This window comes from Dromiciops gliroides, chromosome X, assembly GCF_019393635.1.
Source record: "Dromiciops gliroides isolate mDroGli1 chromosome X, mDroGli1.pri, whole genome shotgun sequence".
In the NCBI taxonomy this organism is placed as follows: Eukaryota; Metazoa; Chordata; class Mammalia; order Microbiotheria; family Microbiotheriidae; genus Dromiciops; species Dromiciops gliroides.
In genome coordinates, this window is record NC_057867.1 from 4,684,173 (window position 1) to 4,696,812 (window position 12,640).

At 52.0% G+C, this 12,640-nt stretch overlaps 1 protein-coding gene across 1 annotated transcript; it reads left to right on the plus strand.

Moving 5' to 3' along the window:
- Positions 1 to 346: 346 nt before the first annotated feature.
- On the plus strand, positions 347 to 12,162 carry LOC122733525. Its single transcript, XM_043973968.1, is given in 6 exon segments — positions 347 to 568; positions 7,257 to 7,392; positions 8,183 to 8,218; positions 10,073 to 10,189; positions 11,770 to 11,863; positions 11,865 to 12,162. Coding segments are annotated over 6 exon segments (903 nt in total).
- The last annotated feature ends 478 nt before the right edge of the window (positions 12,163 to 12,640 follow it).

Consider the following 12,640-nt stretch of genomic DNA (forward strand, 5'->3'; position numbering starts at 1 on the left):
AAAAGAACGCGAGCCCTTCGAAACCACCACGAGCTGGCCCAGCTCAAGAAGGTTTTACCTTTACACTAAAGAGCAGGGAGTTAATGAACTCCCGGGGCGAGCCTGGGACTCGTTAACAGTCTCCTCCCTCTCGTCGGGGCCGCGAGCCTGATAGCAAGGCCGAGCTGCTTTTGACTTGGTGTGCAGTTGGAGGGGCGCGGGGCGGGCCCGGGGCAGGCGGAGACTCTTCGGGGCTGCTGCTTGGGATCGCTGGCATCTCCCCGATCTGCGGACACAGCGCTGCACAGAGAGGCTGCCCCGCCCGACGTCTCGCTAACCAGCGGCTGCCGTCGCGGCCGGGTCATGCATGGGTCTGCCGCCGCCCACGCCCCCGCCCCGATCGGACAGCAGCGACTCTTCGGCGTCCATGATGGGGGCCTCCGAGGATCCCGGGGTCCCGAGGATGAAGCAGGGGAGGTCGAGGTCTTGTAGCCCCGTGTGGCTCGCCACTACGGCCGTGACCATCCCGGCGCTGCAGGTCGCCTGCACCACTGGCCTCTGTGTCTGTTTCATCATGTCCATTTCCAAGGTGAGCCGGGGCTGGAGCTCCGCCCTGGGGCGTGCGTGGCCTGAGAGCTTGCTCCTTTCCCTCACCTTTCTCCAGCAAACTTAGGCACTGGCGGCAGCCAGGTAAGGGGGTGGGGGGAACGTCTGCGTGCCGCCCCCCCCAACCCCCATCTATCCGCTCCGCCTTAGAGGGAAGCGCTCGGGTGGAGCAGCGGGTGGCTTAGTAAATTTTGGCGGGGGCGGGGGGGTGGTCTGTTTTCTCTGTGGTCTTGCCTTCCATTAATACCTAGTCTGTGCATATACAGAAATCCTTAGCTCTGCCAAGGCGGCGTCCACGAGACGCCTTTGCTTTCTGAAAAGTTTGGCGGCTCCAGTCATATGGATGGAGGAGGCTAAGGCTAGTCTTCGGCCAGGTTCAGCTTCTTTCTCAGCCCTTGGGCTACCTGGGAAGGGAGAGCTTGCGGACAGTTTGCGCACTTGCCCCGCAGGCCCTCGGATGGTCCCTAGTGGCCGTGACCTTGGCGCGCGCCCCGGCCCGGGCCAAAGGAGCCTCGCCGCCCCCCCCCCCCCCCTGCGAGGACCAGACAAAGAGCAGGTTCGTTGGCAAGGAACGAGAATGGAAGCAAAGCCCGCCGCGCTCGGAAACGAGGCGGCTCCCGACATGCGGAACAACAAAAGGAAGATTGAGGAAAAGCCGAGCAGCTGATGAGAAGGTGCTCAAAGGTAAAGACCAGGGCCCCAGAGAATAGAAAGTGTCCCCGATTCGGGAGGGTCACCTGTAAGCTTTGGCCTTTGTCGAATCTCAACCATCTCATAGGCTAGAACTGCCCTTCGGTGCCATCCATTCCTACCCCTTCATTTAATCCCCGGGGAAACTGAGGCTCAGCTTGATAGGGGACTTGACAAGATCGCACAGATCATAACAGGGCAAGATTAGAACCCAAGTCCTTTGACTCCTAATCCAGCATTCACTGTGCCTCTTGCACCACCAGAAGAGCCACCACCAGCTCCCCTTAAAGTTCACAAGTCTTCATTAGTTTTCTTTGCACATTAAAGGGTATTGTGAATCATCTTCCCTCATGACCCTGTTCAATCCCTGTGTCATTTAAATCCGTGATTAATTCTCGGCAGGTATGGAGGTCTTCCCACTGCTGCAGTTGTTCAGTTCTGCTTTGGTGTTCCTCTAGGTGAGAAGGGATTTACTTCTTACTTCCTGTCCCACCCTTGAGCAGGTGGCCTCCGGAGTAGCTTATAGCCTGGTTTGTCTCTGGACTATTTAAACTTGCAGCTGCTTGGCAGCCAGGTGGCACAGATGACACACCCTCCTCCAAAGGGTGACTTCAGGTCTCCTTCAGGTAACTGTGGGACTCCACTGGGGAAGGGAGACTGTTTGTTTGCCAATCTGGGTGAGCTCATGGGAAGGACCTCACACTGGCAATTTCACTAGTGCCACGGAGCCTTTGGGGGTCCAGAGAGGCACACTCTCTCTTTTCCTTTGTCTTCCCATCACTCCTCCTCTGCTAGGGTGGCTGGGCCCGGTAGGCAAAGCCCCTCTCAGAGGAGGCACCGGGGACTTCTTTGCCCTGTCCTGGTCACCATTTTCTTTGGCTCACACTGCCTTGGCACTCTGCATTATCTTACTGGTCCCTCACTGCACCCCAGATTTGTGAGGCTAGGACAAGGGGATTGTCTCTCACCCCACCTGACAGAATGGAAAATGAGTCTCAGAGGTAAAAGGGCAAAATGAAAAAAGCCCTGACCTGGGGAGTTCAGCCCCTGTGGCTGTGGGAGTTTGTCAGTCTCACTTGACTTCCCTGAGTTTCCTGGTTTGTGGGCGTGTCAGAGCAGGTTGTCTCACCCACCCCACCTTACTCACACCTTGAATTACTCTTATTTTAAAAAACAGATTGCAGGGGCAGTTAGGTGGCTAAGTGGATAGAGCACCGGCCCTGGAGTCAGGATGACCTGAGTTCAAATCTGGCCTCAGACACTTAACACTTACAGGCTGTGTGACCCTGGGCAAGTCACTTAACCCCAATTGCTTCACCCCAACAGATTGCTATTTGGATCTGACCCAGTCAGCAATCACCTACTCTGTTCCAAGCATTCTACTGAGTCCAGGAAACTCAGAGAAAGACAAAAACTTGGTCCCGCTCCTGGAGGTACTCACCTTCCAATGGGGGAGACAACACATGGGCAACTGTGGACATCCATGCTGTATTTGGGGCAGTTGGGATGAGACCTCAAGAGGGAGTGAGCACAGACTGGAGAGACTGAGGCTGCTAGGCCACAATGGCCTCAACTTTGTCCACCTGGACCCTTCCTCTTGAGTCTTTATCACAAGGGAGGGTTCAGTTGGGGAGGAGGAAGTATTTCCAGAAAGCACTAAATATCAAGTGCAGCAATAGAATTGATTATTTCTAAAATGTTGTTAGTTCAGTTTCCCCAATTACTAGGTCTCAGGATGGAGAAATGGATATAGATGTGAATGTAGATGTAGATTCAAGTCCATCGGACAGGTCCCTTCATCTCAATCCCTGAGACCCTGGAAGCTAAATTCACTTTCCCAGTTCAGAAGATTGTAGCATCAAGAACAGAATGGCCCCTTATGGTTCATTGAGGAAATTGAGGCACAGAGAGAAGTTTACTTATGCAAGGTCACAAAGAATAAGTGGGGAAGCTGGGATTTGGCCATTTCACCAATTTCATTCTTTCCTCCAGAGCCATCTGGGTCCAGTAGCAAGAAATATATCAGGATGACTGGAGATGGCCCCGGATATTTAAGGCAATTGGGGTGAAGGGTCACACAGCTAAGTGTCTGAGGTGAGATTTAAACTCAGATTCTCCCAACTTCATGGTCAGTGCTCTATCCACTGCTCCACCTAGCTGCCCCAGGTGCTCAGTAAATATGTGGTAAAAAAAAAGATGGTTTGTTAGTTTCATGGCACTTGTCCCATTTTAGGTTGGAAATGGGTCTCCCAAGACTAGATATTCCTTGAAGTGAGGATGGAGATTGGAATCCAGCTCCTTTCCAGACTCCAAGTCCAGGCCTTTTACCTTCACACCAAAGGGGGTGTCTGAACCCCTGCCCCCCACCTCCACCCAAGATCATAACTGTCAAAGACATAACGCACCTAGAAAGAATTTACAGAGTCATCTTGTCCAACACAAGGTTCATTCATTTTCTGGATGGGGAAACTGAGCCCCAGAGAGTGGAAGGGCCCTGTAGATTAAGTGACAGAAGCAGAATCAGAACCCAAGTTTCCTCTGACTCCAAATTAAAGGCACCCTCTGCCATGTCACCCCACCTGCCTCCCAGACACTGGCTCAGCACCAACCCTTCTTCATGCCACCCCCATGCCTGACTAGATTACCCACAGCCAACTCCCTGGCAGCATTGTAGGGTGGGGGAAGGTATATATTGAGTCAAGAGAGCTAGTTAGTACTAGGGGTGGGGGTCCTGGACAAGAAACTACCTCTGGGGTGCAGTTATTTCCTTTGTAAAATGGGGAAGTGAACACAGGGTGTCTCAGAATTCTTAGTGCACATCATCACTGGTCGTTTTGTGGAGAAGGGGAGCTGGCCCCATGATCTCTGGAGGGGCCAATTCAGCCCTAAAATCTCTGCTCCTCCTCTTAAGCACCACTGACTGACTCCTCAGTCCCTGGGAAGTCTTGGCTGAGGAAGACCAGCCTCCAGCCAGCCCTTGGCTGAGTTAGGGAGCAGAGGAGCCAGTGGCGAGAATTGGTTCAGAAAAGGTGGTGTCCTGAGGGTCTCAGAATGTGCATCCCCCCAGGTCCTCATCTTCCCCTAGTCCTGAACTGGGGCCACAGCCTGGGGTGGGCCAGGCTTCCAGGCAAGGGAGGGGCTCCTGCTAGGTTAATAATGGAATTTCTTTGACACATTTTCATGTGTTGCTATATCCATGGTCAGGTGGTTTTATGTCTTTTTTTTCATTGTTGCAACAAACATTTATTTTATTTTTTCCAGTTACACGTAAGGGTAGTTTTCAACATTCATTTTGGTTTTATGTCTTTTAAGATAAGTTTTATTGCTGCCTCTTGTTTTTACTGGCACTGTCGTCACTGGATGGACCATCTACCACCTTGGTAATGAATCCTCTCAGAACAAGGAAAAACACTGCAGCCCAGTCTCCCAGGAGCAATGCCAGGTTGTATCTTGTGGCCTCCCTTGGCCCCCATTCATTGTCTGTTCTTGGAGATGATGATCAGATTTCTAGTTACTCCCAGTTACTTCCTCTCTCGATCTCTTCATTCCTTTCCATTGCCAGAGTCATGGAGTCGTCTTTCTCTTCTCATCCCTGCCAGCTGGGCATGCTTCCATCACTTAGGAGCGGAGGTAAAGTCATTGGAAGTCCTGCACTGGAGTATTAGAGACACATCACACTTGGAGGTCCCCTAAAAGGATGAGAGACTTAAAGCTATTGGAAAGAGGAAGATGTTCAAGGGAGAGAACCATGAAGAGAAGACCACAGAAGGGCCACATGCCTGCCATTGATGGCTCACTTTGGCATTTGAGAATATCTTCTCAAGGCTCACAACAACCCTGTGAGGTACTGATGAACTATTTTATACCTAGGGCAGCTGGATGGTGCAGTGGGTAGAGCCTTGGGCCTGGACTCAGGAAAATCTGAGTTCAAATCCAGGCTCAGACACTAACTCTGTGACCCTGCACAAGTCACTTAATCCTGTTTGCCTCAGTTTCCTCATCTGTAAAACGATCTGGAGAAAGAAATGGCAAACCACTCCAGCATCTCTGTCAGGAAAACCCTAAATGGGGTCACGAAGAGTTGGACACAACTGAAAAAAAAGACTAAACAACAACTAAAGAAGTCGAGGCTCAGAGAACAAGGCCTAGTCACAGCTTCTAAGCACCAGGGAAGATTTGAATCCAGATCCTGACTCCCCAGTCCTGTCCTTTCCACTATACCAGGCTGCTTCTAAACACACCCCTAAAATAAATAAGCCATAAGTTATGTTCTTCTGTTCTGGAGGGTGAGGAAGGCCCATTCCTGGGCCACTTCAGGCTGAAATCCCAAGCTGGTCCTTTTAGGTCAGTTTCACTGCTCTCAAGTGACTGCTGTTTTCTCATGCTGGTTAAGTGTCCATTTCTCTGGGTGTGAACTGTCTACAATGGACTAGACACTTCCAGCTTGTCCTCTTTCCACTGTGTGAGCAGCTAGGGTTGCCTGTACTGGGCCAGAAGATGCCACTGCCTCTCTTTCAGGCCCCTGGGGGCTGCGAATTATCCTGGGCAGTTTGCCGCAACATGGTGAGTTCTGAAATGAGTCAGTGGATGTAAAGCTGCCAGCACCGTTATCTCCTATAGCTCTTGTCTCTACTTCCTGCTTTGCCTGCCTGGTCTCTTCCCATAGCTCTGGGATTCGTCCTCTCAAGTTGTTGCTTTATCTGATGCACAGTTTGGGGTTTTCCCCTGTGGGTGCTTTGGACTTTGCTGGGGGAGTTCTTTCCGCCTTGGTGAGGCCTCTCCCCAAATGACTTCCAGCTTCATGGCAGTGGTTTGAGGGTGTGAGGAAGCTGCTGCAAATGAATGGGCCGGCACCAACCTGGACCTGAGAGCCATCAAGATGGCAGCCTTTGCAGCTGGTTTCTCACTCATTCAGACGGGCCTCCCCACCCCCACATGGGGCCAATTAGGACTGAGCAAGCTGGAAAGCAGCCATGGAGGGGACAGTCTGTACCTCTTGTCCAGAGAACAGAAAGGGAGGGACAAAGGCGGAGATGAGAGGGAAGAAAGGAAGCAAAGGAGGGGGGATGGGGAGGAGGTGGGCCATAGGCAGATGGAAGGGAGAGAGACAGCTACAGGGGAGACAGAGCAGCTGGAGCAGACAGAGGAAAGGGCAGGAGGGAGGTACTGGGCATCGTGCCTCAGTTAATCAAATTAGAATGCTCCAAACAAGACCCACCCAGGAGACTACTTGGCATCCTCAGTTCTCAAACTTTTTGGTCTCAGGACCCCTTTACACTCTTAAAAATTATTGAAGACCTCCCCAAAGAGCTTTTGTCTAAGTGGGTTATATTTACCATTTTGGAAATCACAATATCTTCATATTATGAAAATAGTTTTGACCTCATGGACCCCCCTGAAATGTTCTCAGGGACCCCCAGGGATCCCCAGACCACACTTGAAGAACCACATGTAGTGCAGTGGGGGTGAGGTGGGGAGAAGAGCCTGGGGAGATGGGGGGAGCAGGGAGGGAAGCCAAGTGGGCCCAGAGAGAGCTTGGCCTTAAGAGAATGGGGGATTTAGGATGTCAAGTTTTGATCAGTGGGAAAAAACCCGGGTCCCAGTTCCTGTATGGGCCCTAGATTGGGTGTGTGTGTGTCGTGGGGGGGGGGGATGTTGACCTGTTGAAAAGCCTGAAGCCCAGGAAGGCTGTGGACCAATTTAATTCAGTAGGCACTTCTGCAGGCTTCCTCCAAACCTGGCTTTCTTCTTAGCTCAGAGATCTGGTCAAGTTGTTAGAATTCCTCTTGGACTCTCCTACATCTTCCCTTGACAATGGCAGGTATTCATATACCCATTTTTCAGATGAATAAAGTGAGTCTCAAGAGCATTAAACAACTTGCCCAAAGTCTCACAGTGGTGAGTCAAAGGCAAATCAGGGTCAGACTCCTTGGCTCGAATTTAGGCTGGAAATCTTGGCTGCCAAGAGAGTGAGGTGGTAGATTGGGGGGGGGGTTTGTCTTTATTTAAAGACCCAGGCCCAAGGGATTCCGGAGGAGCTGAAATGCCTCCAGCTGATCAACAAGCAGACGGGTCTTAAGCTCATGGGCAGCATCCAATCCTATGTGACCTCGGTAAGTGGCCTGGGGGAGGAGCCTTCTTCCTGACCTGACCCTCTGACTGTCTGCCTGTCATGCAATCCCCCCACCCAACTCAATCAGCCACAGTGGCTCCCTCTTACCTTTAGGGCTCTCTGTCTGGCCTTCCCAGCTCTTCCCAACCTGGCCCCATCCCTCCTTTGTAGGCTTCTTACGTCTCCAGGCATTCTGTGGGCAGGCCAGACTTGCACACACAGAACAGCTCATCTCTTATCTCCATGCCTGGAATGCCCTCCCTCCTTCCTTTAACGGTTTAGAATCCCTGGTTTTCTTTAGAACTCAACTCAAGGAGCACTTTCTTCAAGAGGCCGGTTCTGAGCCCCACAGGTGCTCTTCCTCCTTCCCTCCCTAAACTACCTGGCACTGCCTCAGCCATTAGAATGTAAACTTTGGGAGAGCAAGGGGGAACTGTTTCATTTTTGTCTGGGTATCCCCAGGTTGTAGAACATTGTTGTTGAATCATTTTCCAGTCATGTCCCACTCTTCCTGACCCCATTTGGGGTTTTCTCGGCAGAGCCGCTGGAGTGGTTTGCCATTGCCTTCTCCAGTCCATTTGACAGATGAGGAAACTGAGGCAGACAGGGTGAAGTGGCTTGCCCAACTGGTAAGTGTCCGAGCCTGGATTTGAACTCATGAAGTTGAGTCTTCCTCATTCTAAGCCCAGTGGTGCTCTTTCCACTGCAGCACCTAGCTGCACATGCTTAAAAAATGATTGACTTTGGACTGCCCAACTCAGGCTTCTCTCATGTCTGCCGTTTTTTTTTTCCAAGTGACTGAAAACATTCTCCACGGGAGTTTACAGAAAGGTGAGCTGATTCTCTCAGAGATTGCTTAAGAACCAGCCCCCTTAAAGAGACAGTAATAATATCAGCTAGCATATACAACTTGGAGGTTTGTAAAACATTCTACATATGTTAGCCTCACATTTGAGTCTCACAACAACCCTGGGGAGGTAAGTGATATTTTTGTCCCCATTTCACAGGTGAGGAAACTGAGGCAGACAGAGGTTAAGTGACTTGCCTAGAGTCACCTAGCTAGGAAGTATCTGAGGCTGGATTTGAACTCATCTCCCTGACTGGATACAGTGATCTATCCACTGTGGCACCACCAACTCTGCCCTTCTGAATTCTTTGCTCCAAATGTCTAGGATGGTGATTTTTCACTGGTAGGTGCTTAACAAACATTGACTAGTTTGTGAGGCTGAATCAGTCAATCAGCAGACATTTATTAAGAACCTACTATGTGCCAAGCACTGTGCTGGAGGCTGAGGCTACAAGGAGAAAGAAATGGAACAATACTCCTCACAGGGAACTGACATACTCATTGGAGCTGGGGGTGGAGACAACAACGAGAGAGAGCCAGTACATCACATTCAGAATATCTGCCAAATGTGTACAAGGCAGTTGAGGAGGGCGAGAGCAATGGGGAGATGCATGTAGAAGGTGGCGTTTGAGCTGTCATAAAGGAAACTCAGAATTCCAGGTAGCCGAGATGAGGAGAAATATCCTAAGCATGGGAGACACGTCCCTGCAAATGGAAGGTCAGAGTGGAAACCAGGAGTTGGCCAGGGGGCCTGCACTGAGGAATGCTGGGAAGGGAAGGCTCCCAAAGACAGCTCAGGGCCAGGTGCCAAAGAGAGCAGTTGATATTGGATCCTAAAGGCAGTAAGGAACCACTGGGGCTTGCCAAGGAGGGAACGACATGATTAGACCTGCAGGGAGGAAGGATTGGAGAGGGCAGAGACTGGAGGCAAGGAGGCTACTTTGGGAGTCCAAGGGAGAGGAAGACAGCAAAGGGTAGAGAATGCTGAACTTGGAGGCAGGGAAAGCTGGATTTGAGTTCTGCTTCAGCTACTCACTAACTCTGTGGCCCTGGGCAAATCACTTGACATCTGAGCATCAGTTGGAACATCTGTAAAATAATGCTTATAATGTGTGTAGGTAGTCACCTAGTTCACACGGATGTTGCAGGACTCAAATTAGGCCACACCAAATGCTAGACAAGTGTATCAGACATTATGAGTACTAACAAGAAAAGGAAGGAGCTGCCTTCCCCTTGGACTCAAGGTCTCTGGGTCATCTGAGAAGAGGGACCAGGAAGTGTGCTTGCTCTCTCTCCCTCCACCCCCTCCTCCTCCCTCCCATTCCCTCCCTCCCTCCTTCTCTCTCTCCCTCTTCTTCTCTCTCTCCCTCTCCCTCCCTATCCTTCTCCTTTCCTTCTTTCTCCTTCTTTCCCTCCCTCTCGCTTTCCCTCTCCTTCCCTCTTTCTTTCTCCTTTTCTCTTTTTCTCTCCCTCCCTCTCTCTCTCCTTCTTTCTCCTTCTCTCTCCGTCCCTCCCTCCTTTTCCACACCTTTGTCTTTTTTTTTGAGGCAATTGGGGTTAAGTGACTTGCCCAGGGTCACACAGCTAGTACATGTTAAGTGTCCGAGGCTGGATTTGAACTCAGGTACTCCTGACTCCGGGGCCGGTGCTCTATCCACTGCGCCACCTAGCTGCCCCCACACCTTTGTCTTTTGACTGTTCATATCTCCTTCAACCTGAAGAAGGGGATAGGGTAGGGGAAAGCTGTCCTCTCAGCCTTGGCCTTGGCCTTGAGGTCTGGGGTGGATCTCAATCAGCCTTTCTCCTCCATCTTTTTGTCATTTGCTTTTTTTCTGCAGGTTTGACAAGCACTGCTTCGGGCATGGAGGGGCAGCTACCTATGACACACCCATTCTCCATAGGAGATAAGCCCTCCGCCCATGTCACCCTCATCTCCTATGCTGCTGCCAGTATGAGTAAGTGCAGGCCCCGTCCTGCCCAGAGGCCTCTGAACCAGCTTTGCCCCCAGGACCACCCTGGTCCTCAGAAGACACCACAGCACCACACCAGGCCTTTGCTTATGCCTTGCTGAAAGAACGCAGAATAGCATCCTAGCCTCAGGACATACCATTGCACTCCCTGGAGGCATGAGAGGCCTCCCTTTCTCTTCCTGACACCTGGGACTCTTCTCCTCTCGGGGAGTTTCCTGGCCAGTTGGAGATATAAAACAAAACTAACAAATGGGAGAACCTGGGTTCAAATCCCAGCTCCATAACTGTGTGACCTTGAGCAAAACACTTCCCCCTTCTCTGAGTGTGCCTCAGTTTCCTCCTCCGTAAAAATGAGGGAGTTGAACTAGCTAGCCCCTGAAGTCCCTTCCCGTTCTTTATCTGTGTGCCCACATGAGGAATGGGGTGGCATGACGAAAGCACTTAGCACAGTGCCTGGTATATCGTAGACACTTAACAAGCATTTACTGAATTAAATGGAAAGAAATGTCTTAGGGAGCTTGGGCCGCTTTTCGGGAGTCTAACTTGGGAGTGGCTGGAGTCAGGCTCCTGGGTCACTGTTCTGCCTGGAGGCCTTAGGCCCCTCCCTGCAAGATGAGGGGCCTGAAGCAGATGGTCCTTGGGTACCCTTCCAGCAGTCCAGGCCTCTACACTTGGCCCAGGAGCAGGGATGGAGAGGAAGAGGCAGGAGACGGGAGAGCCAAGGATGGCACTTTGGCTTGGCTGGTGCAACGGTTGGGAGGTAGAGGAGACAGAGAAGCAAGTGGGCTGGAGATGCCCTTTTAGATGGGAGGTGCTTGGGTTGGAGGCCCTGAGGAGACTTCCAAGTTAGGAACCCCTCCCCAGCCCCCCACAGCCAGAACCTCTGGGAAGGGCAGCACCAGGTCAGGGAGACTCTGGGAAGCTGGAGTCAGAAAGAAGAGCCTAGGGTTGCTTGTTGTCCCTCACCTCCAGGCAGTTTGGAGGGCTCTCTCATTATCCCATGGCCCAGGAACGCCAGCTGAGGGGCCTGATGATGGAGAAGAGAAGCTTTCTGGAATGTGAACATTGAAGGTAGATGGCATGGGGGCCTCTGGAGACCAGCCCTTGGTGGCCACACCTTTCAGGAGCAGGCTGGGAGACTAGACATGTTGTTTGCATGGAGCCAGGGGTGTGTGTCAGGGCAGGGGACGTGGCAGACAGGGAGCTTTAGGCAGACTTAGGCAAGGCATGGTATCCTGAAAGGTGTCCACAGGCAGAATGGGTGGCTTCCCCCTCTCTGAAGGTCTTCAGGCAGAGACCGGATGGCCCCCCGTTGGGTAGGTGCTAGTGGGGATTCCTTTGGTGGCTAGGCTAAAGGAGATGGCTGCCAAGGTCCCTGGCCATGGGAGACAGAGCAGGAGGCTAGGGCTCCAATTTTCTTCCAACCTTGTGCTTTTCCACCTTCCGCCCAGCCTGGTTTTCCTTCCCTTCACTCTAGTCTTTGGCTTTTCCAGTCTCTTCCCTATCTAGTAGGTGCTTAATCACTGCTCATTGAGTTGAATTGTATCTCATCCATCTCCCTCTAGGCAACCTCAACCACCTCGGGGAGGTGCCCCAGTCCTGCCGCTACCCCCTGAACAATTGGGAGTCTCGAGGGCTGCTCTCCCACCTGCGGGACATCACGCTACCCAGCAGAGGCTGAAGGGAGCAAGCCCACAAGCCAGCAGCTGGTACAGTGCATCAGCTGGCAGGCGGCCTACCGCCAGCCCATCCTGCTCCTGAAAGGCATGGCCGCCAAGTGCTGGCCTCCGTGCCATCTACCAGGGGGCCTCTTTGAGCTGAAGGCAAGGGATGAGCTCCTGGTATCTCTCTCTTCCTTGGCTGTGGATGGCACCAATGACACCTCCAGTTACTTCGGGGCCTTCAGGCTGGCTGTGCAAGGAGCTCCTGCGATTGACTTGTCTGATGGGATTGCCTAATGTGCTCACTGCAGCTGGCCTTTCTGGGGCCTACAGGACCAACTCCAGCCCTGGGAGGGGGTGGCCTAGTTCACCCACTGCCCTGAGGAAGCTTGGAAAGATCCCAAAGGACAGAGAACTGGATTTTCCAGTTAGATAGGGCAGAAGTGCAGGACCTTGATGATCTGAGGGGAAGGTTGAACAAAGGACTCTGGGTACTGGGGGGTGCAGCCTTATGAGTCTATCTTATTGGCCTAGCTAGTGATAGACCCCCCCCTTAGATGTTTCTTCATTACTTTCAGACAACCTCAGGGAAGCAAAGGGTCCCAGCCCTGGCTCCTGGAAGTCTTGATAGGAGCAAAGTGGAAGGCCAGCTCATCTGGAGGGGGCAGCCCAAGTGAGAGAGAACTTACTGCTTCCCTTGGGGGTGATGATCCCTGGGAAGACACCCCCCTAGCAGCAGAGGATAGAAGAATAGAGGGCTCCAGCTCCCAGTCTG